The following is a 22973-nucleotide window of genomic DNA, read 5'->3' as shown; positions in this document are numbered from 1 at the left end:
CGGAGATCATTTAATGCAAATAGTCCATCGGTAGGTCAACCAGTTATCTAGTGTGGCTGAAAACCCCTGCTCATTTTCTCTCTCGCATCGTTGAGCAGCTGATCTTTGTTTGATATTGTGTCTCGTTCATACATTTGCCCTTTGCAACAAAGCTATCATCTCTCTCTCGCTTTCGTCTACTGCCCCATACCGTGGTGCACCACTACTACCGTGCGTTCGCGTGTTTGACACTAGATGGCAATGACAAAATAAACATGTCAAAACAGCGGAGCAAGAAAGTGGCTCGACTCCCGCGAGCGGTGTAACTTTTCGGACAAAATCTACCCCTAACCGCCCAGCGACTATGGTGTTTTCAAAGAGAAAGATGAAGCAGTTCCTGGCGTTCGGAGTGACGATCGTGCTTGGTAGGTTTGCGCTTGAAGTCGGTGCCCGTGAACATCGAAAGTGGTACAACGATGTACGTTTGTGGGAATCGGTACTACGTCCTGTACGAAAAGCTTCTGTTATTTTGGCAGCAATCTTGGGGAAGAACTCTAATTGTTGTGCGTTTTTACTATGGGTTTGTCGTATGCAAGAAACACGTTCGCAGATAATTTCGCTTCTTTACAATATAAAAATAAGATTAGTAATCCACGGTCAATTGCATATTCAGTGTAGTGTTGATGTTTATGTTTGAAGTTACAGCTAAGTCCGCGTTCGCTTCGGTGGTGGAAAACGAAGGCGCAAGTTTCAAATTTTACGAAATTGATATTAATTTTTATTATTTCTAAGAATTTATGTTGGTGGAGTCAAATTGTGTGTCGATTTAGTGCAATTTTTCGATAAGTGCTGGTTCCACATAGTTTAACCCACTGAGAGTGTATTCTTTCAGTGTAGATAGGCTTATGCGTAACCGATGGTTACCATGGTTGCAAACCGATTTGTATATTCTTCATCCGCGCCACACAGGGTGCACTGATGAACCTACGCAATGTTCCTTGAACAATCAATTAGATGCATTTGTAGCGCTAATTGCAACTTTTCTTACGCTTCATTTCCGTCTCCTTTGTTCGCTGCCGTTCGATGTTTCGGCTGTTTTCTGCAGTGATTTGTTTGTACAAATCATGGGGCAGTCCGACTAACGGGGTGCAACATTACGGTGTAGCCTACGATGACGGTGATAACAGTGTCGTCAGTGTTGATAACGTGGCTGCTGCCGGGCCGGAAAATGAACGAGTCGGACTCATGTTTCCCGCAGTCAACCGTCGACCAGATCTCAAGCAACACAACAGCATTGACGACGGAGGTGGCGAAAAAGTGGAAGAGCCCCGTTGGTCGGTGGCGAACGACGATGTACGGATGCTGAAGCAACTCCATCGACAGCCGGTTCGGAAGGGTGCAAATGCGGGATTTGCGCCATTGGAGGAAGCCGAGGCCGAACGTGAGACCCGCCTGAACGAGCTGCACGAGGCTAAGCGACAGATTCTGGAGCTCGAACGGAAAATACAGGAGCTCGAAGGCCGAATCCCACGAAAATATCCCGATGTTACATTTTTAAACTACAAAAATCGCAAACGGATACTGGTAAGTGCACGTTAAGCTAAACCATATGCGGGCATTTATTACGTGTACACAAAATGTGCTTGGATGCATTACTTTCCGAAAGCATTACTTCCCTACCATCATGTTCCGGAGACTTGAATGCTATTGTAACAACATTCGATAGTATTATTTTATAAAATTCCATTGCAACGCAATACGATAGCAAGATGTATCAGAATCTCGAAGTGACGCTTTGTGACTGTACATTTTAATTACCTTACCATCAACCGATGGCATAAATTTGACCTTTCGTCCACCCGTGTGCAATGGCTGTGCAAATATGTGTATTTCGATTTAAACCTCGCTTCACCGATGGAAGCGTTTGGAATACCACTTCACTGGAATGCTAACTTTTGTAACAATATTTACCCAAACTCTACCGCGTGCAAGAACAAAATGAAGGAACGACCCAATGCAACACGTGGCCGCCGAAGCATGTGGGGAAGGTTTCCGATTGAACGGGCTGGACAAACTTTGGCGCCACTTGAAAAAACGAACGAAACGATGGAAAGGCGTTGGCCGAGGCGATGAAGCGATTCGTCATTTTTCGGAGCGTAGTTTGCTGAAACCATCGAAACATCCATTGCCACTGTCGTTGGCCGTTGCCGTTACGCAATCGACAGCCAAAAGTTTGGAGCATAATTGTGCTCGGGCATGACGGGCACATGTGAGGCACACGAAATTCCCCAGCACCGTAATACTGGCCTGTGTACACAACAGTCACCATCTCGGTGATCTTTTCTTCACTGCGAGCCACTACTCGCGTTGCACCACATCGGGAATCGAGCCGTTTGGAATGTTCGCTCGCAAACGTTTTTCCTTCCATTCGAGAGGCCCCTGTCGCCTTTGGGGACGACACGTTACCGCTGGCAGCGCGGGTTCGCTTTACTTGCCGTGTCATGCTTGGCTTAATGGGCTCTTTCTACTACCGTTCACGATCACGCACCAATCTAGTATATCGATATTTCGATCGATCATTAAATGGCTAGAGATTTTTCAAGGGTTTTAATAAGCTTGTGGTGGTAATTTCATCCCACAACAGATGGTGATTTTATCGTCCATTTAAAATCCGTTGTCCCCTGCCCCGGGGTAGGAACAGTAAAATTGCGCAAGACGTAAGGTTTTTTTTAATTTCATTATAAGGCAACATTCCAATTCTATTGCGCATGTCATTTCACGGTTTAAAAATGCATTAAAAGTATTCTTTTTGGAAGCTGTTCAGCATTGCAAAAAGTGGCTAACTTTTTTTTTGCACTTTCATTCCCCGCGTTGCTTACGCAAATGGTATAGTAGTGAGTTTAAGCTACACTTAATGGTCATCGTAAACACAATTTTCAAACGAACCATGGTTGACGTAAAAGCTTTTTGCATTTAATCACCGTATGATTCCATTCGTTAATTCAAGATAATATTATAAGACAAATGACTATCAAATATTAGATCTTTTTTTAGACAGCATACCATAACATAGCACAACCTAAGAGCATTCCTAGCTCTGAGCAAAGCCGCGTTTATTACTAATCATAAATAATAGTATGATTTATTATTATTTGAAATGGATGAAATGTTGTTCAAAAATAATTGATGATTGATTGATAATTGATGACGTACTTTACGAAAGTAGGCTAGAAGGTCAATAAATACAATACATGGTGGTAGATACGACAGGGTAAAAGGCACTCCAGGATTTTATTGCATAATTAAAACCAAATGGATACCAACCTGATGTTAGTAACGTTCAGATGCTTCTCCCCTTTATAATGCTAATTTTGCTTGTCCAACGTGTTAGGCTACGGGTGTGTTTATTTGTATAAAAAGCGTTGATTATGCGTCGATCAATCCACCTCGATCAGTGGTGATCGGTTCTACAAACGATTTAACGACAACCATACATCACGTCGAACTGTCTCGTGTCTTGTCGATCGCCGAGTCTCTATCCGGCAAGGTTAATGTCAACGGCGCGTGGCCGTTTGGCGAAAGAGAAATTCATGAATAATGTATGGCATCACTCTACCAACACACTCCCCCTGTCATGAGTTTGATCGCTCTCACTTTCCACAGATAACGGGCGGGGCCGGTTTTGTCGGATCGCACCTGGTCGATTACCTCATGATGCAAGGCCACGAGGTGATTGTGGCGGACAACTTTTTCACGGGCCGGAAGCGCAACGTCGAACATTGGCTGGGCCACGAAAACTTCGAGCTGATCCACCACGACATCGTGAACCCGTTGTTCATCGAGGTGGATGAGATCTACCACCTGGCTAGCCCGGCCAGCCCACCGCACTACATGTACAATCCGGTTAAGACGATCAAAACCAACACGCTCGGTACGATCAACGTGCTCGGATTGGCGAAGCGCGTCGGCGCCAAGGTGCTGATTGCCAGTACGTCCGAAGTGTACGGAGATCCTGACGTTCATCCGCAACCCGAAACCTACTGGGGTCATGTCAACCCGATTGGACCACGGGCCTGCTATGACGAGGGCAAACGCGTATCAGAAACGCTCAGCTACGCCTACGCCAAGCAGGAGAAAGTGAACGTTCGCGTAGCGCGGATATTCAACACCTACGGGCCGCGAATGCACATGAACGATGGGCGTGTTGTGTCTAACTTTATCATCCAGGCGCTGCAGAATCAGTCCATTACGGTAGGTGTGTTGCTGAAGTAATGTATAATACAGAAAACCTCTAGCTCTAGCCTTTGGATTTCATTAAAAAAAATTTCATTTACTATAGATCTACGGAAGCGGTAAACAAACGCGTTCGTTCCAGTACGTATCGGACCTGGTCGATGGACTGGTGTCACTGATGGCATCCAACTACACGCAGCCTGTGAATTTGGGTAATCCGGTTGAACGCACGATCCAGGACTTTGCCGAGATCATACGCGACCTGGTGGGCTGCAAGAGCAAAATCATCGAGCTTCCAGCCGTCGAGGACGATCCCCAGCGTCGAAAGCCAGACATTTCGCGTGCAAAGAAACACATAAACTGGGAGCCGAGGGTCAGTACAGTATTGCAGTTCCAGGGCTCGGTGTGTAATGTTTTTCCTTTTTTTATTTCACATTCATCTCTTAGGTTCCCCTGCAAGATGGGCTCATGAAAACGATCGACTACTTCCGAAAGGAGCTAGCACGTTCGAACCATTCGCAACGGAACATATTTGTACCCGAAACGACAGAGTTCCACAGCCTGCTTTGATCGTTTGTGGAGTGCGATCCGGATAAGGGCCTCTGACCTGGATACGTGAGATTTAATCCTTCCAGTTTTTTTACAGTCAGACATCCTGTAAAAGTCAACCCGAGGCGGGGAAGGTTTTGCTTCCACATTGTAGATACTGAAACATGGGTCGATTGGTGAAAATGTCTGCATTAAACAGCGTGTGCAATAAGTGGTTTGGAATATTGTTTGGCAAAAGAGTAAATTATTTCGTTCCCGACTACATGCGGCGTATCCGTTCGAGTAATTTCATCTTCAGAACAACTGGTGCTGCTGTTCGTCGTGAAAAAACTTCAGACAGATAGTTATACACGTTTGAATCAGCAGCAAAGTTATAACATCTTCAAATGTATCCTTTTACATTGAAATGCCTACTGTCGCACAAATTTCCTCACGTTAAGATTAAAATATCTAGAGAAGCGAATTTCTGTAGTTTTTCAAGGTACAATCAAACGATTCTCTTTCTGAACAAACAGACCTCGAATGTTATCTCACATGTGAAAGGAATGAATAAGTTGCTCTTTTTAAAGACCATGTGTTGTTTTTTAATGTAAATACTATCTAGTCCGGTTTTTTTTGTGAAATATGAAACATGAATTGCATTTTGAGTTGGCTTTCTGCCTCTTCGGTGCTAGAAAAAACAGAATCTGTTAAATATGTATTTGATTAGAGCAATAAAATAATCGCTATGACCTAACATTAAATATATTATGTTGTACCTAATTTTGTTAAATATTTCCCGAATGGCTTTATCTTGTACTGGAATACAGCCAGGAAAAATTATAATCCAAAAATCCTAGCAGATGTTAAGCCGGGGAAAACCACAATCATTAAATACCGTTTGACGAAGTATCGTATTCGTACACACTTTGGAGAACCGATAAGCAGTAATGTAAAGTAAATGTTTTTGTGAGCTGGGTAAAGGATAGTCGACGTGTTTTAGTAATTTGGATTGGTTTCGACAGCGATAAACCGGAATAGTTGGGTAAAAATACCAACATCCCTGTAACATTAGACAATTCTAACCGTCAAGTTTGGCCACCCATGTTCAAAGGTAAAATATCATCAACATTATGAACATTTATGCATTACGATAATCTGTAATTGTTGTGTAATTGTAATTGTACATGATACCTTGCAAATAGAACAGAATGATTAGAATAAATCAACGGTTGTGAACATTTGACAAAAGTGAAATTTAAATGCTTCTCCATGAAGAGCTCATTTGACGTTTTTAACGTCAACAAGTGTGTATACGCAATTGTTTTGGTGGATTTTGTTATTGGTAATTTGTTTCATTAATTCTAATGAATACTTAACTGATTCTGCTGTTTACTGCTTGGATTACAGTATTAAATGAATACATGATTTCAACGGTAATCCGACATGTGATGTGGGTTATATGAATTAAGATTGTGATGCGAAGCAGACTGCTGTGTTGAAGTTCAGATGTTATTGTTTACCTTAAATTAGTTTTGTTTTTGATCAATTCAGCTATTCTATTGCTATTTCCGTTGTGCCGCTTCGAAATACTTCTGCCAGCAAACAACTTACTATTGCCAACTAAACAATCGACAGTATGTCTGCATTAGACGCCGATCGTCGGTCTGTGAAAATGAGAGTGGAAAGGACATCATTGAGTATGATGTTATTCCTAAAAGATTTTTTGGACTGGAACCCTATGCTGTGGCAAGTACTCAGGCCAGGATGACTTTCCTCGTCAGATGGTGGTAATTTGGCGATATTATAACAGTGCTCGTCAAAAACCAACCTAAAAGTGATATGGCTTTTCCATGCTTATCATTACTTCAGCATATACAACTTTGGAGTTCTCTATTTCAAAAATCATATATCCTTTTAGTTAAGCAAACATTTTTTCCACAGTATTACCAGTAGTAGTGATCTCAAGTGTAACACAGATCTTATGGGCTGACAAGGATGAACAACGTGCTATGCCGGCTGTGCTTGATAAAGTGTGAAGAATTGTTCGGAATGTACATCACCTCCCCGAGCGGTGTACAGCAGAGTTTACCGCAAATCCTCCGAGAATGCCTATCGATCGATGTAACCGATACCGAGCCGAGCTATTTTTCGAAATTTATTTGCAATGAGTGCGTGTACAAGCTAGATCTATTTTACACTTTCCGTCAACAGAGCCTCAAAAGCCAGGAGTACTACAATGGTAAGTGTAGTAGCAGTTTGAAAATATATTCAGTTGAAGAAATATTCTTAAATTTCCTTCGTGCATTTGCAGGACTCGTACTGTACTATCAACCGTCTATACCCTGCTCGAGCAAGATACCGCCGGAATCAGCTGCAGGGCCTGTTAGTACCGCGTACGAAATGCAAATTGAACAACAAACACAGTCGGACCAGTCGGCTCACACGAGCAACGAGCTGGCCGATATTAACTTTTCCGGAAACGAGTTTATGATGGATGAAACAGAAAAGAATCAGCTCTGCAAGGATTACGATGATATTATTCAGAGTTTGCAAAAGGATGATCTTGATTTTACGGCAAACGATGAGGAGCTAGGGGTAATTTACTGACCGGTTTAGGCTATGATGTTGCTTCTGAAACGTACTTTCCTATTAAAAGATTAAACACGAGCTGGAAATTTCGATACCGTCAAGGGGGGAGAAACATGCTAGGCAACATGCAGCAGCACAGCAAGAATGTCCGGAACCGTCGTACATTTATCACACCGCGGCAGATCCGAGGAATGTCGTTTGCCAGCAGACAGAACCCGCCAGCGACGAATGTTTCAATGCATACGACTCACTGTCCGCAACGACTGCTAAGGACGTCGTCAGCGGCATCAGCGAACCGGACGATGATATGGGCTATGATGATTTTGTCGGCATTCCGACGGGAACATTGAATGACGGCAACGAATCGGTACTTTCCATTTGGCTGCATATCAGTGGTTTTGTATTATAGCCTCTCGATACCTTTCCATTTGCAGCCTGTTTCGGTAGCACAAGTGCGAGAGATAATTGAGGATGGGTTCAGTGCGACCCTCCAAAAAGTTCAACCAACAAGCATAAGTCCCGCTTTGCCGAGGGAAATCGATTTGCCAACCAGTCAACTTGACGCACAGCAGCCAAATGAGCCATACCAAGATTCTCCAACGACTATCCCGTACGAAGAAATTGAGGCTACCGCTGCAACGAGCAATGCCGTCGATGGAACCGAACCTAACCCACAACCGTTGAACGACAAAACGTGCGAGCTGTGCTACAAAACGTTTCGCACACGCCAAAAGTTGAGCATACATCGGAACACACACCTCCGGCTGGCACCGTTCAAATGCACGTTTGAAGGATGCGCGAAAGCGTTCAAATCTCGTATCGGGCTCGAGGAACACCTGGCGCGGCACACCAACAGTTTCGAGTACTCGTGCGACATTTGCGCGAAAGGGTTCCAGCACCGGAGCTACTTGTCAGCACATCGGCGTGCGCACAGCACCGAACGTAAATTTCAGTGCATACCGTGCGGGCAATCGTTTAAATCGAAGCAGGCTCTGATCGACCACAAAAATCGCCACCTAGGGGTGAAACCGTTCGCCTGCGAGCTCTGTGATAAGCAGTACACGAAGAACGCCCTGTTGCAGGCGCATATACAGCAGGCTCACGGTGAGCCACATCAGGCCGCCACGCGGTACCCATGCACGGAGTGCGGAAAATGCTACACGTCCAAAAGCTACCTGACCGTGCACATGAGAATTCATCGAAACGAACGATCGTTTGTGTGCGAGGTGAGTAACAAATCGTACGGCACGCCAACGGAGAAACTCATTCACCTTTTTTTTCACGTGGGGATTTTTCCTTCTCGAAGATATGCGCCAAGGGCCATGTCACGCGCAAAGACCTCGCGGTGCACATGACGATCCACACAGGAGAAAAACCACTCGTCTGTGATATTTGCGGCAAGGCGTACGCACGTCGCGGCGCATTGGACTGGCATCGGCGGACACACACGAAGGAACGTCCTTACAGCTGTGATGTGTGCGGCCAAACGTTCTCGCAATCTACGCCCCTGCAAGTGCACCGAAGGACACACGACGTTGCGGTGCAAAAAAAGCAACCTGCTAAGGAGGAAAGGCTGCCCATCGTCATGCCAAGCAAGCCAGAACACGATCGGTAGTGGCCGGTGGTCGGTATACAAAAGTGAATAAAGTTTATCGTCGTTGCGAGCCACTAAAACACCATCTTCGTTCAACACGTTTCCGTGATCGTTTACTTTTGTTTGCAAGCCTACTTGCAGCTACTTCTAGCGCTTTAACTTTCGTTCACCCACGCCTAACACTCTGCAAGGCTGTCAGTCTTCTTGTTGGGCAGTATGACGACGATTATGATGACCACGGCGACGATGACCACTTTGCTTTCGATCTCGTGTATGTGGCTGATCGATCTGTGTGTATGTGGCCGATCGTATACGAAACGGAGCAAAGCCAAAAATGGGTTACGAGAAGCTCGTTTATAATAATAACCTAACGCCGGGGTCGGTGCTAAAATGCGTCAAAATTCCAAAAACCCGGTTAAGACGCAATTTTTCTAAAAGTCTAATCGAATGAGCTAGCGGTTCAGCACGGGAATCTTGGCGTACTCGCGTAGCTAGGTTTTCTCGTCGATATCGAGCACCTCGAACGGCTTCAGATAGGGTAGCGGGCGCTGTGGCCAAACCCGCCGCTTGCTTAGTCCTTTTCCGGCCCGTTCCAAACGCTTGAGCTCCTCCATCATGGGGAAAATGCGCTGCTCGATAAACTCACCCCATGTCCACTGGAAGAACACAAACAAATCTTTGGCGTGTGTTGGCCACGCTTGAATAGGACCCAGCATACTCACGTGGTCGTACGCGTCTGCTAGGGTAGAGGCCGCGGTGCGAGCGAGATTCGAGACCGAATTCAGCAGACGATAGTTGTCGCCCAGCAAATCGTCCACCCGTGCTGCACTGCTGAAGTTGTGCCGTATGTTGTAGTCCGTCAGCCATCCGCGCCGCTGGCGGATCGCCTCACTGTACTCGCCCGTTTCGGCCATAACGGTCGTCAAACGCAACATGAAGCGGTAGATCATACTGCCGGGGAACATGCAGCGTGAGAACGTCACCATCAACGAGTCTTTGTGCAGCTCCAACCAAGCGTGGTGCTCTCCGGTCGGTTCCGGGCACGTCAGACTGCTCAGTATCGGGTTCGTCTTTGCGCTTACGTCGAAGTATCCCTTTGCGGCGGTCGACAGACACACGGCCAAACTGGGCAGCGCGGTTGGTAGCAGTTCACAGAGGATCGCAAAGTGGTCGTAGCGCTGCCAGCCTGTTAGGGCCAGTCCCTGCAGACCGTGCGTGAATCGGCTGCCCTCACCCTGCATTACCGCAAGCCACCGAAGCGTGTTCTCCAGATGCCGACGGATCGGAGGCAGAAGTAAGCCTTCGCCGTGGGCACCCTTGAAGGCTGACGCGGCCCACGCCGTACTAAAGACGGACGCGTACTTCTCCCAGGTGGCCGACTGGACGAACTTATAAATGTCCTCCGCGTACACCCAGATCATGGGCTCGACTAGCTTCCCGATGCCGGACGCTTGCAGGACATCGGTGGCAACGTGACGCAGCATATCATCCCAGATGATGACACGCAGATGTGGCCAGCGCCGACGCACGATCGTTGCCACGTTGTACACGTGATCGAGGAACAGCTGCTCCTTGACCCGATGCCGACAGCGCGGACACTCAGCCAACCGGTAGACCTCATCACAACCGATATGGACGTGCGTCAGCTTCGGTGTCAATCGCTCAATGTCCTCCCGGTGCAGCAGGTTCGTGTTCGAACCGGGCGTATGGTATTCGATCACCTGCGTCAACAGCTCTTCCACAAACGTCAACGAAGCGTTGTAGCTGGGACATAACGCCTGCGGGGAGTCCTCAACCTCGCGCAAATGTGCGAACTCTTTCAGCTTCAGTGCGTACTCCAAATGGCCAAAGGTTTGCACCAACGGAATCACGCTCAATCCAAGCGCGAAGGCGGTCTTCAGCAGTTCCAGCAGCTCGTCGCGGTTATAGGCATTCCGGGCGGCTAATGGGCTGAGTGAGCCACCGTACGGGAACATGTCCTCGTACTCGAGCAGGATACCGGTCGCACCCAGCGTCTTCAAGATGGGCAAAATCCGCCGAAGATAGGACACTTTCGGGGGCGCACCTTTCAGGTCGAAGTGTACCAGTCGTTGAGCTGGTGGGGTACCTTTTCCACCCGGACCAAGCCCGGCGATCACCGGGACGCCCATTCGTTTAAGTTCATGCTCGTAGTGGCTTTGTCGCTCAACTGCCATACGCATTTCGTCAGAAATATGCCGCTGTCCTGGACGGGAACCTGCCTCGTTAGCATGCTGATGATGCTGTTGCTGGTTAGTCTCGCGTGTCCTGCTTTCGTCCGCTCGATCTTGCATTATCGTATCCCAACCGCTCGTATACCGACCTGCAAGTAAGGGAACCATGGTGACAGAAAAATGGCAGGTTGTAATACCTCGTCGTAGGCGTTGGTTGTTTAAAGTGTTAAAGCTTGCTCGCGTTTGCAAATGTCATGGCCTACCCTTTGCTGATCGCAGCGAATGCGATCCATCTAACGTTGGCTTCACGAATTTGACACCACCTTCTTCTCCATCCATCGGATCACCGGATCCTTGCCCACCGGTGAACGTGGCGTCTCCATCTGCGACGATGGGTTGGGTTCGCTCGTGGAAACCCAACCGCTGCAGAAGGCCCTCGTGGTGGCGTCCACGTGAACTGCCAAGCATTAGCTCCCGCACGGAGACGATCTTTCCGCCATCCTCGGTGATGTGCGTCGTGTAGAGGAAGCCCCAAAACCACAGGGCTAGCAGAGAGAGCAAGCCGGCGCCGAGGAAAAACAGCTTCCGCCGCCAGCAAACCATCAACACGCGGGAATGCATCGCGGTTTCCTTTGCACCTCGCGCTGCGTATCGCGCGCAAACGCGTGACCAGCGTGCTAACCTGCAGGACGAGCATCGGGTGCCCGGACAAGATGAAATTTGTTACTTTCGTTGCTTTTGGTTTGGCCGGGAATGTCTGGTGGAATGATTGCAAAATTCGACAACAAAGCATGCACCTTGGAATCATTTCACGTGTTGTGGGGGAATGAAAAAGAACGTTTTGATTTAGCACAAATCGACACTCAAACATGCATAATTTATGAGCGAAATCGTACCGCATGTTTTGCTCTCGTTTCCGAACATGGTTCCCGCTCCGTATGTGTTTTTTTCAATTTGTTGCACCGCTCCAGAGCCGCACAAAAACGTGCAAAAATGTGTTTGGGAATTCGAAGAAAAAAATACGACGATATAGCTATGCTCGCAACTGATGAACGCCATTCGGCGTCCGGGAATCGCCAAGATAATTGCAAGGCTGCAGTTTGCCAAAGAAGGACAGGAGCGAATGTGTTTATTGGGTATTTGAAAAAGTATGCGAATTTGTCGGCATGAAGTTTGCGGCAGTGAGACCTGCGACGTGGAAAATTAAGCAAAGAAGCATCAACATCAAAGCACCTAAGAATGGCCTTTCAAGAAGCAACTGTGTTAAGGACGGGAGGAATTTCAAGCGGTATGCTTTTACATCGAAAAAAATGTACGTTTAAATACACACGCACGAGTACGAACCGCAAAACAAGATTCTTGCAAGAGTTCCAAATTTTGTCCCAGCTCATGTTCCAGCCAACTGAATCTGAACACGTGGTACCAAAAGGAGCAAAATACAGAAACAGGAGCTCAAATGAGGAACCAACCGTCCTTGATTGGAGTGAAAAATAAATATATCATACTTAATAGAAAATCAAAAATAAATAAATCGCAAATCAAACTATAATGTTTAGGAGAAAATCCTTTGGTTGTGGGGCTATAAACATCATTGATTCAGATCTCGACATTCTTAAATTGTGAATAATTCTGAAAAGAGTTTTTGCCTTTTAAGTATTTATCAGTGTTTATCTATCGATTTCTATCTCATTTTATTTTTAACTACATTCCTTTTTGCATTCATGAAATCCATTATGTAATTTTAATACTAAATTTTCTCTTACTTTTCACAAACTACTTGAAGATATTTCCTAAATAGCCTAATAAATGGGTGTTACATTAAGGTTTACTTTTACGAGTTCGTCATTTTAATTGCCACACACAATAGTTTTGGATAAACAACCGAAAAGCTCATCCCTATCGGATATAGTAAGCTCGACCCCTCGCTCCCATCGACTTCGACAGCTCTGGCCAGGCTAATTGGCCGTCCGATTCAATTAACCCTATGATGGTGCCAAGAGATGATTAAGTCAACCGAAGGATGGTTGCGGATTAATTATTGATGGGCTTCGGTGGAGCACTCATACCGCCAATTTATCAACCAGCCGGACTGGCGCATTCAATAACCATCCAAAGGATACACAACCCTCACGCACGGTGAGAGAAACAGAGCATCTGCAGTTTCGTGATGTGTCCTTCTTTGGTGCAAAATAAACAACCCCGTTAACTCACCCGACCGATGCGACTGGAGCGCCCTTTTCTGCCGTGTGCTTTTTGCTGGCAGCGGTGTAATGGTGTGTCCTTCAACCTGTCCCTTTGCACGAGCTGGTTTGTGGAGGTGCACTTGGTATTTTGTGAGATATTTCCAACTGATTAACTGGCCGCGGTACAGATGAACTACTTCACTGTTACACCCATAAGGACTCGCTTGCGCTGTTGCTCATTTTTGGAGACCCTGGGCTTTGTTTGGTCTACATTTTTATCAAACCGCAATTGCTCGTTCGGCTAGGTACTGCTTATTGAGAAACCCTTGGGCACCGGCTCTTTGCGTGTCCAACATTTATCATTCACTGATTCCAAGGCAAAGTTCACGACACGGCACTATTAGTTCAGCATTTTCTAGCACCTTCCTTCTCGAACGCTTTGGCAACAAAACGCCAAAGGACTGAGCAGCTCGTTCGATGTCCTGTTGTTATGGGTGGACGACGAGTTGATGCTTTCAACAGCACTATCGGCCACCGAGTAAGCTCATCCTCGAGGTGAATGCGGAGTTTTAAAGCCCCCTCCAATTTTCCTGCCGGTCCGGCACACAGCATCCACACGCAGAGTTGCGCCAGTGCGCCGAATCGAGTGCCAGTGTTGCTTTCGGCCTCCCCATCCTATCCGTAGTTATGTTGGGAATGTTTCCGTCGAACCATCGAGGATGGAAAGCTTCCACAATGCCTTTTTCCATCGGAAGCCGGTCGTTGCGGGCGCGTTGGTGCAGGGTTTGGTAACATGACGAATGCGCGTCTTAGCGGATCCCTAGAAACATATCAGCAACATGTATAAAACAATTCTTCACTATGAAATAATTTACCCTAGATAATCTGCACAGAATTTCTTTCATTGCATTATTACCTCGTAACGCTTAAATTTGATTTTTTTTTGCATAATCCTGTATGCGTTATAAGGACATATTAAAAGCTTCGAATGATAGGACACGCGCCACCATTCCTCGTAATATTTCTATCAAAAAATCAAATGTTCCATATCGAGAAAGCTGATTGCAGATTGTTTGATCAACTGCTGTGTTTAAATGCTCCCTCCGTATAACAAGACATTCAAATATGGATTGCACAATTAGCGCAGTAAACGTAGCGACATTTGGTAACTTCCACTTCAAATATTTGCAGTGCCTTGATTCGTTCCCAAATGGTTCTCCATTTCAACTAGCAGGTGTTCACCTTCCCGGCTGCTCCGTGGACTGATTGCAACGAATGCAAATTTAATTGCCGATACCAACCTGATGAAGTCACCTATGTTGACGATGAAGGATAGCTTTTTATTTCTGCTATCGATAAGAAGAAAAAAATCCCAACCCCATCGTCGAAAGCCGTTGGTTCACGAGCCACAGATTGCAAGCCAGCAGCTCAACGTGGGAATAGTCTAATTGATGGATTACACACAAAAGCGTCTCGGGAGTGCGCCATACGCGACACAGCCGCATTTGCTGTCCCTCTGGAAGGACCAGCCAGATGGGGGGAGCCAGAATTAGTAGCACGAAAGCACTCGGCTACGAAGTGAGGCAGAAGTAATTCGATCGAACGAATGAACCGCGTTCTATTGCGAACTAGATTTGTGCCATTTTTCCTCTTAACATCCCACGCACACCGTCCGGTTCCTGTCTTCGTTCAGCCTACTGTCGAATCGATACCTGATTTTCCTATGGCGGAAGTTTTTTTTCTCCCCTCAACAAGGCATGCCTTGGTCCTGGGACGATCCTCAAGGAAAGCGGTGACGGTATGGGAACTTGGGCAGGTGCGCTAAAACACCTCATTAATTGCGTGTTTTCGAGCGGCAAAAATGAAATCGTTAGCCGCGGAAAAATATATTATAAATTGCGCTAGAACTGCGAGGAAAAAATGCACCGCAATATCGGTGCAACAGAGGAAAGTTTGAAATGTTGTTGATTTTTAATCTTATGCAAAAACAAGGATTGATGGAATTCAGCGAATGGTTCAGTGGATGATTTTAAACATAACTTTCTTCATTCATTTCATTTGTAACACATAAATACTCACTTCAGCCAGCTGCAGTTGTATTCTTTGCATTCAACGGACCTGTTGTTGCGATGTCCGTTCAGCCTCCTTTCTTCGCAGCACGCTGTCTATCGATCGAAACATCGACAAAGCGCACCGAATTCCCGCTCGGACCTGCTGCATTGCTTTCAGTGGAGTTAGTCGTGTCCGAGCTAGAGCAGTAGTCCGGAGTAAGACCTACGGAGGCCAGTTTTAGATGTGGTGGCTACAGAGATTCAAACGACATTGAAATGGCTTGCGGTTAACGGCACAAAACCCAACACCAAACTTCTGATTTAATTGGCCTACCCAACGCTCTAGATCACAAAATTGTACCGTGTACGTTGCCGCACTTCCGGAAGGTAGTACGGAGTGGAACTTTCTCAACTGCATACCGCGTTGTGAAACAAACAGCACCGGTACGGAACGGGCTACGAAATGTTCTTCGATGGAATCGGAAGCTACGGTCGCAACCTCGGTTGCATCCTGGCCCGACGGAGTAGCCCTGCTAGATGCCATAGGAACGAGGCTTAACCGACAACTAATGTCCCGTATTGACGAATAGCGTGTCCGACATGTCTGGGCCGATGAATGCGACGGCACAAGTAGGCCGTTGTCAAGGCAGTGTGGTCGTACTAACATGCCGCTAACGTTGCGTGATATTCGTCAGTTAAAAACACGCAGTTTAAAGTGTACTCATCATGAATCGCTCCGAATGACCGGGCTAAGCTCCAGCTTTTGCGGAAACGAATGTGACAAACCATTAAGTGACCCATTTGGTGATTTCACTTTGACCTATATCATTTTCAAACAATCTTCCGTAATGGTTGCTTTAAAAGGGTGTTGGAAAACGCAATTTCCATGAGGATAGCTTAGGTTGCGTCCTGTGGGAATCGATCGATCGAATCAGTGCTGTTGTATGATTCATAATAGCGGAATGTGATGGCTGGCGTAATTTGAAAATTCGTTCCTACATTATTATAAGAAAACTAATCTTTTATGTTCCTTTTTTTATTATCACCGTTCAATTCTATACCGAATCATATAACAATGTACTTTGGTGGTCCTGTGCCATGCACCGTTTATTGCACTATATTGTACTCGTTTTTTTTTTTCATTTATGCTTAGTATCGAAACAAACGACTCTAGAACGATAGCCGCCAATCGTGGGACGCCGCCACGAGGATACTAATAATAGTTACCACACGAAGCCACTTTAGCCATACATAATACAGCCGTATTTTTAGATACACCAAAACATGCTCAAATTATAAAACAGGCCCGCCCGTCGGTTGTTTGTTTACTTCCTAATGAGAATAACCTCTACCGAACCGTTTCCGCTAGCCGTAAAACATTTCCTTATCTTGGCCGCATTTAACAACGCAATTTCATGCAGCATCACTGAGTACGGAACAGTTTGATTTACGGAAGATAACAGATGTGTATAATGCGTGTGTGTTAGGACACCACATGTTGCAGCCTTATCATTCAGCCTAAACGTTCAGCCTGTTATAGCTTTCCTTTTTTTATGTTTTTGCTGGCCTTTGTTGTATCCGGTTTCGTTGGTTCCACCGGTATATCGTCCTCTGGTTCCGGGATGATCTTCCGCACAAAGTCGATAACTCGTAGCAGCTGATCTTTTTTAATTTCATGCAACGCCGTACGGTGCGGCACAAACTGTCCACGGACGCCAAGTTTCGCTAGCTCGTCGAATGAAGTTTGGCCCCACTCGATCGGTACCAACGTATCACGCTCACCGTGCATCATTAACATTTCCGGCAGCTTCTCATCGGGTGAAATGCAGCCCAGGGAATCGTACACGATACTACCGGTATTGAGAAACGACGAAATGGCAAATACGCCACCTATATCCCGGTTCAAATGGTACCCAGTATGCATCGCAAGCGCACCACCCATCGAAAACCCACCGACGACGATCCGATTCAGCGGAATTCCGGCGGCCATTTCGCGGACCAGCATTTCATTCACGGTGTCGTAGATAGATGCCAGCGAGGTTCGAATTTCCGGGCAATCCATCTCGATGCGTTTGCGGTTGAACCACACGTTTGAGTTTTCGCCTCCCATTGGCGCGTATGGTTGGACCGGGGCCGTTGGGATGATCACCTTAATGTGCGGGAACTCAAGATCATGTCCAAGCAGGAAGCGTATCCATTCCGTCAGTCCGTTGCCGGTGTCGCCTGTGGGGAAAACATTAAACTCAATGTCGATTCTTACTGCCGAAGGACTTATTCGAATTTTAAATCATTCCCCATTGACCCATGACCCCGACGTGGCACGCTGTTGGACCTTTAGGATCGCTTGTGTTTACATAACACTTACCAGAGCCGTGTAAGAAGATTAATGTTCCGGCATGTTTTTTCCCCGTAGGATTAAACACTTTCTCTATCAGTCTCATGCTAGAGCGGCAAGTTTGTCGGTTTAATAGCGCTTTGCTACAGGCTACCTTGCCAACCGGGGCAATGTCTCGGGAACGAATAAAATTAAATTCGATACGAACATAAACACACGACCTCCGAAAACGTGTCTTCTTCGTGTTCTTCAGCAATTTGTGGCGCCACAAGAGCCGGTTCACCTTTTTGGCGTAGTCTCAACGCGTGAATGTGATACGCTCCAGAGTCCCGTGTTTCGTTGAGTCTTAGCTATCACGAGCAAAACATTTTTTGCATTTGTTACAAGAAGAAAATATAGCTTTGTTGCACATTAATTAAAGATTTTTTGAAAGAGTAAACAAATCTATTTTGTTTTGACAATCACAGCTGATCCGCTATCAACTGACGTTTGTATCGTAGCAAATGTCAGTTTTCAAATACCCGTTGTGGGCCTTATATTTACACTGCACAACTGATTTTCCAAACTAACTTAGTAATTTAACTTAGCGGTGGAATGTATCCCATTGGAAATTACCATAGCATGATTAATTTGACGCCAGTTCTTACTCTTTTCAGTACTGGATACTATGATTTACTCAATCTACCTTATTAGAGCATAGAGGCTTCCAAGGCACGTGATATTTCGTACAGGTGTGATAGCATTCGACAATTTCTGGAGTTTGTGGTGTAGGCCAAAATCAGTAGCAATCAGTAGGCCAAACATTAGGAAATTTTCGTTGTAGATGGTCTTTAGAGCTGTAGGCAGTATAATCAATAAAGCAAAGGCATCTTTTCATCCGCGTAAAACGTGTGCAAGACGTGAATAAAAAAATTGGTGCTGATATCTAGCAAATATATTTTTAAATATTTTTTCTTGGAAGACGTCTCGATTCAATCTAGATAAAGCTCTAGATTGTTCATTTTATATCGTTAGTCACATAGAATATCTGATCATCATCTGAGCAATCATCATCTGATTAATCAGCACTTTCCGTCTCAAAATTTATTATTTTATACGAATTTATGCTGATAACGACATGCGCGAACAGAACAAATGCGAGCATAGTGCTTTAGTCAAAAAGGTGTTAACAATTTACATATTTTAAAAGAATCATGCAATCAATAGATTATGCGAGCTCATATGAAGACAAAGGTCATCATCGTGAAGAGCGAACACATAGTAGCACGCATAAAGAAAAAAGTAAAATATTGGGGAACAAAAACTACGCGCTCCAGTTTCACGAGCAAAACGAACATTTTTCGCAAAAGTAACAGGAGAGCATACCAGCAAAGAGGTGGAAATTTTCTGTACTAAACTGAGACAAGTGTTATACAAAACTGTGCTACTGTAACGGCTGTGTACTGTACTATTTATTAAGTTTTCAAATTTCACCAACAGGTGGCGCTAACAAATGAAGCGTTTTGAAACATTTCAAGAAATCAAACAGCGCCATCTATAAGCACAAAACAAAACCCGATCTAAATTTTGAAACGTTTCAAGCGCTTCACACCACAGCGTCATCTATTGGTCAATATTATTCTCTGCGCATGTTAGCGCCACCTGTTGGTGAAAGTTAAGAACCCTGCAAATGTCGCAGTACATAGCTATGCAGTACAACAGTTGACCAAGTTCAGCGCAGAAAATTGCCACCTCTTAGCTGGTATGCTCTCCTGTTACTTAGGTGAAAAATTTTCGTTTTGCCCGTGAAAGTGAGGCGTGTAGATTTTTTTCCATATTATTTTACTTTTATCGTTAAGCAAGCTACTATGTTTTAGCTCTTCACGAGGATGATTTTCGCGTTCATTTGCGTTCGCAAACACAGAATTCTATTATTCACTGCTAGCGTTTCAATGATTCTCATAAAATTGGTAATTTATTGCCCAATTTCTAACTCAAGCGGCGTGCTCGCATTTGCAGTGTTAGCACGAGCAAGCATGAGCCCATTTTCGCAAACTGGTATCGTTATTCCCCTTCAAAGTGATCAAAAACCATCTCATCAACCTCAACGTTTGCGGAACAACGTAGAATGTCATCAGTAAAAGTTAACATTTTGTGCCATCCGGCACAAGACAAGACAGTTTTTTTTTGTTAAGAATACGTGTGTTTTGCTTTATTCGATAGTTACTCAATAAATAGTCCCTAAGCTAAGCTAACGCTGATTAAAAAGAAAAAAGTAAACGGTAATGAAAATGGTTGGTCAGTACGGCAAAAAATTGAACATTGTCGGTCACGTGAAGACAAATGAAAAGGCAAAAACGCACACGCACACGCAAAACAAGTGTAGCGCAAGATGGGTAATCCGTTTCCCCACCCTTTCGATGACTAGAATACGTTACGTTCGCGGACGACCAGGCACGCCAGGCCTAGAACCGGGTGATTTTGTTGGGCGAAATCGACGTCAGCGAGTCGGTGCAGCTGTACGGGTTAGAGATACCGTAGAAGCTGGGAGCTATGTGGGTAACGTTCCCGCCCGCGTGTCGCGGATCCAACGGTGCAAGCATGCCACCGTGATTCCCGATCGTCCCATTGCTAGCGCTCATCGTGATCGTACCGTTTTCCTGGCGCAACCGACGCTGGCCTCGCAGAGGTAACGTTGGAATTTCGCTGTTAGCCGAATACGCCTCGTCCAGGTCCTGATCCATGACAAAACTCTCGTCCGTCGGTGAACGTTGGCGCATGGCAGGATTCACGCATTCGTACACGCTCTAAAAACGGAAAGCATAAGCATCAGTCGAAAGCAATGAAACGGATCTGTCCCTGTTGCTGAGTGTGCTGGCACTTACCTGATCCGATATGAACTGGTTCGCCTGTGCGAAGGCAAGCGATGTTAGCGAAGGAAGCGCCTGCACGAGATCCGACCGGGCGATACTGCGCACCATCAGGAAGCACCGCGGGATCATGATGCCCACCAGCACGGCCAGTGCCGTGGCAACGAGACCGAGTGAAATTGCGGCCTCACGCCACTCGTACCCGAACATGCACAACGGTATCCACACCGTCCAGATGACGAGACACAGCACGGATCCGGTCACGAGCAGCAACCCTTCGCGGTAGTTACGCTGCGAGCGGAATATGAACGGTGCCAGGAAGATGAGCGACACTAGCAGCACACCATCGTACGCGATCACCGCCCAGAACCAGTGGCCGTAGTAGATCTCGCCGCACGAGATGCTGTGCGCGTTCGCGTGCAGCACAATCACGAGCTGTGTCGAGAGGCCCAGCTGGACGAGCGTGCTGAAGCCACAGATGACGCTCTGGATGTAACCGTTGATGTGCGACAGGAAGCCACCCTCGCTGCCGATCGAGGCGAGCATAATGGCACGGCACAGCAGCAACGAGAACGTCATGCAGTAGCACATCGACACGAGGAATATTTTCACCGTACAGTGGGCGTTCCACGTGAGCATCGTGTCCGATCGGTGTCCGGCAAGGTCGGCCGTGTAACCCGTATACTCGAAGCTGAACGGGATGAAAGCTGCAAACTGTACGATCAAGCTCACAAGCAGCAGGATGCTTCCGAGCGGGTGGCCCTCCAGGATGTCGTCCATGCAGACGCGCACGATCAGAAAGATCAGTATGGCGGCACACAGTAGTATGCCCAGTGAGGACACGGTGAGTCCGGCCGCGACCCAGGCTTCCATCTTGATCTGCCAGTACATGTCGGCGTACTCGTCGGTGTCGGTGGGTGCACCACCATAATACACCGGTGGCCGGTTGTGCTGGTAATGGCGCTCGATGAAGTCCGGATGGCGGATTTCGAACTCTTTCGCGCAGTAGAAAATCATGCCCAGCTTGGACGGAGTGTTTGCGTTCGTTTGGTACACGCGCTGGTACACACTCGTGTAATTGGTGATCGCGTTCGAGCTGGCAATCAATCTGAGCAGCTCGCCTTCGTCCGTCTCTTTGGTGGTTGGTTGGTCCGTAAGATTGCTGGTTCGCACAGGAGCCGCCGATTTCTGTCGCAACTCGAACTTCATCGATTGGGTGGCGTTGGTGAGGTGCAACCGATTGAGCACTTCCGTGGCGGATCGTTTCGCGTGGTACTTCCAGTTGTTCATGCACTCGATGCTGGCATTGCGACAGTCGGTTCCGGTGCGGTTCAAAAGGTCGGCTACCTCCAGCAGCAAGCTGCCAGTGACGAGTACGTCCGAGCCGCGTACACTGGCTCCATAGCGTGCCCAGGACAACCCAAGGGTGGCAGTGTTTAGTTCGGTTTCCGCTATCACGAACGCACCATGTGGTAGATCTGCAAATAGAGCGCCAAAAAGCCGTGATCATTTTATCGACGCAGACTCGCGGAGACTCGTCCTCGGACTCCACTGTTCCAGCACATACCAGACAGATGTAACCGATCGTGTCCCATCAGCACGAGCACAAGCGTGCCGTTGATCGCGAAGCTGATCGCCGGATCTAACCCAAGCATGATGTAGATCATATCACTGCTGGGGTAATTCTCCAAACACAGATGCTCGTGGCGACAGATCGCACTAAATCTGCTGGACAGTTCGCTCGAACCGGAGTACACCATGGCGGAAGAGTTGCCGTTTGTCCACGGCATCTCGTACAGCAGATGGGCCGCCTTCGTAAACAACAGATCGTGCGTCGACGGGAGCGGAAAGATGTTGTAATCCAGGGTTTCCGATAACAACCGGACACCGGGCCACAACCGGGGGCTGACAAAGATCCCGATCGTGTTCGTGGAGCACTCCTTCAGCAGGTTCACTTCGCGTTGCAGCGTCCGTTGGCTCAGCGACACGTTCAACAGGTGAATCACGGTGATCCCTACACGATGACACAAAAAGTGACAGATCGATCGTAAGTAAACAATAACGGACAAACACCGTACGTTTTGGCAAGGCAGCTCACCTATGCTGGCATCTCCACCACCGGCAATCAACCGCAGCTCGTTTATGCGATCGATCGTGAAAAGGGTCGCTCCGAAGTCATCCGTTTCCACGATCAACGTCAACATCAGATCCCCTGCTAGCCGGTACATCCGGTAGCCGTACTTGACCGCATGCAGCTCGACATCCGCGTCCTCATCGACCACCACCACCGGCAGGTCTTGTCCAGCACCACTTCGTGCACTATGCAGTTGACCTTCCGAAGCCATCGGCAGATTGGCCGTTGCACCCGTCGATGCCATCTTGCGCTGGTGGCGATAGAACTGTGATCCGGCCTTGCGTGACATATCGATAAACGGGC

General features: G+C 46.8%; 5 protein-coding genes across 5 annotated transcripts; 2 read left to right on the top strand and 3 right to left on the bottom strand.

Annotated features, from left to right (window-relative positions):
- The first annotated feature begins 343 nt into the window (after nt 1-343).
- LOC128722030 (UDP-glucuronic acid decarboxylase 1) lies at nt 344-5467 on the top strand. Its single transcript, XM_053815844.1, has 5 exons — nt 344-404; nt 1085-1563; nt 3643-4230; nt 4319-4585; nt 4660-5467. Exons 1-5 carry the CDS (start codon nt 344-346, stop codon nt 4780-4782), a joined length of 1518 nt encoding a protein of 505 aa, XP_053671819.1. The 3' UTR covers nt 4783-5467.
- Nucleotides 5468-6738: 1271 nt separating this feature from the next.
- On the top strand, nt 6739-8960 carry LOC128730723 (zinc finger protein 358-like). Its single transcript, XM_053823802.1, has 5 exons — nt 6739-6982; nt 7055-7338; nt 7400-7699; nt 7767-8558; nt 8639-8960. Exons 1-5 carry the CDS (start codon nt 6739-6741, stop codon nt 8945-8947), a joined length of 1929 nt encoding a protein of 642 aa, XP_053679777.1. The 3' UTR covers nt 8948-8960.
- Nucleotides 8961-9082: 122 nt separating this feature from the next.
- On the bottom strand, nt 9083-11739 carry LOC128731466 (hexosaminidase D). The gene is made up of 3 exons (XM_053824590.1): nt 11382-11739; nt 9649-11267; nt 9083-9582 (listed from the first exon to the last, which is right to left on the bottom strand). The coding sequence occupies exons 1-3, from the start codon at nt 11737-11739 to the stop codon at nt 9418-9420; spliced, it is 2142 nt and encodes a 713-aa protein (XP_053680565.1). The 3' UTR covers nt 9083-9417.
- Nucleotides 11740-16443: 4704 nt separating this feature from the next.
- LOC128731837 (lysophospholipase-like protein 1) lies at nt 16444-17943 on the bottom strand. Its single transcript, XM_053824985.1, has 2 exons — nt 17718-17943; nt 16444-17575 (listed from the first exon to the last, which is right to left on the bottom strand). The coding sequence occupies exons 1-2, from the start codon at nt 17791-17793 to the stop codon at nt 16887-16889; spliced, it is 765 nt and encodes a 254-aa protein (XP_053680960.1). The 5' UTR covers nt 17794-17943; the 3' UTR covers nt 16444-16886.
- Nucleotides 17944-19908: 1965 nt separating this feature from the next.
- On the bottom strand, nt 19909-22764 carry LOC128720295 (protein bride of sevenless). The gene is made up of 5 exons (XM_053813956.1): nt 22635-22764; nt 22104-22550; nt 20552-22014; nt 20337-20473; nt 19909-20297 (listed from the first exon to the last, which is right to left on the bottom strand). The coding sequence occupies exons 1-5, from the start codon at nt 22762-22764 to the stop codon at nt 20132-20134; spliced, it is 2343 nt and encodes a 780-aa protein (XP_053669931.1). The 3' UTR covers nt 19909-20131.
- Nucleotides 22765-22973: the final 209 nt, after the last annotated feature.

The sequence above is a fragment of the Anopheles nili genome, chromosome 2 (genome assembly GCF_943737925.1).
Source record: "Anopheles nili chromosome 2, idAnoNiliSN_F5_01, whole genome shotgun sequence".
Lineage (NCBI taxonomy): Eukaryota > Metazoa > Arthropoda > Insecta > Diptera > Culicidae > Anopheles > Anopheles nili.
Note: the sequence above shows the minus strand (reverse complement) of the source record. Positions and strands in the feature narration are given on the sequence as shown.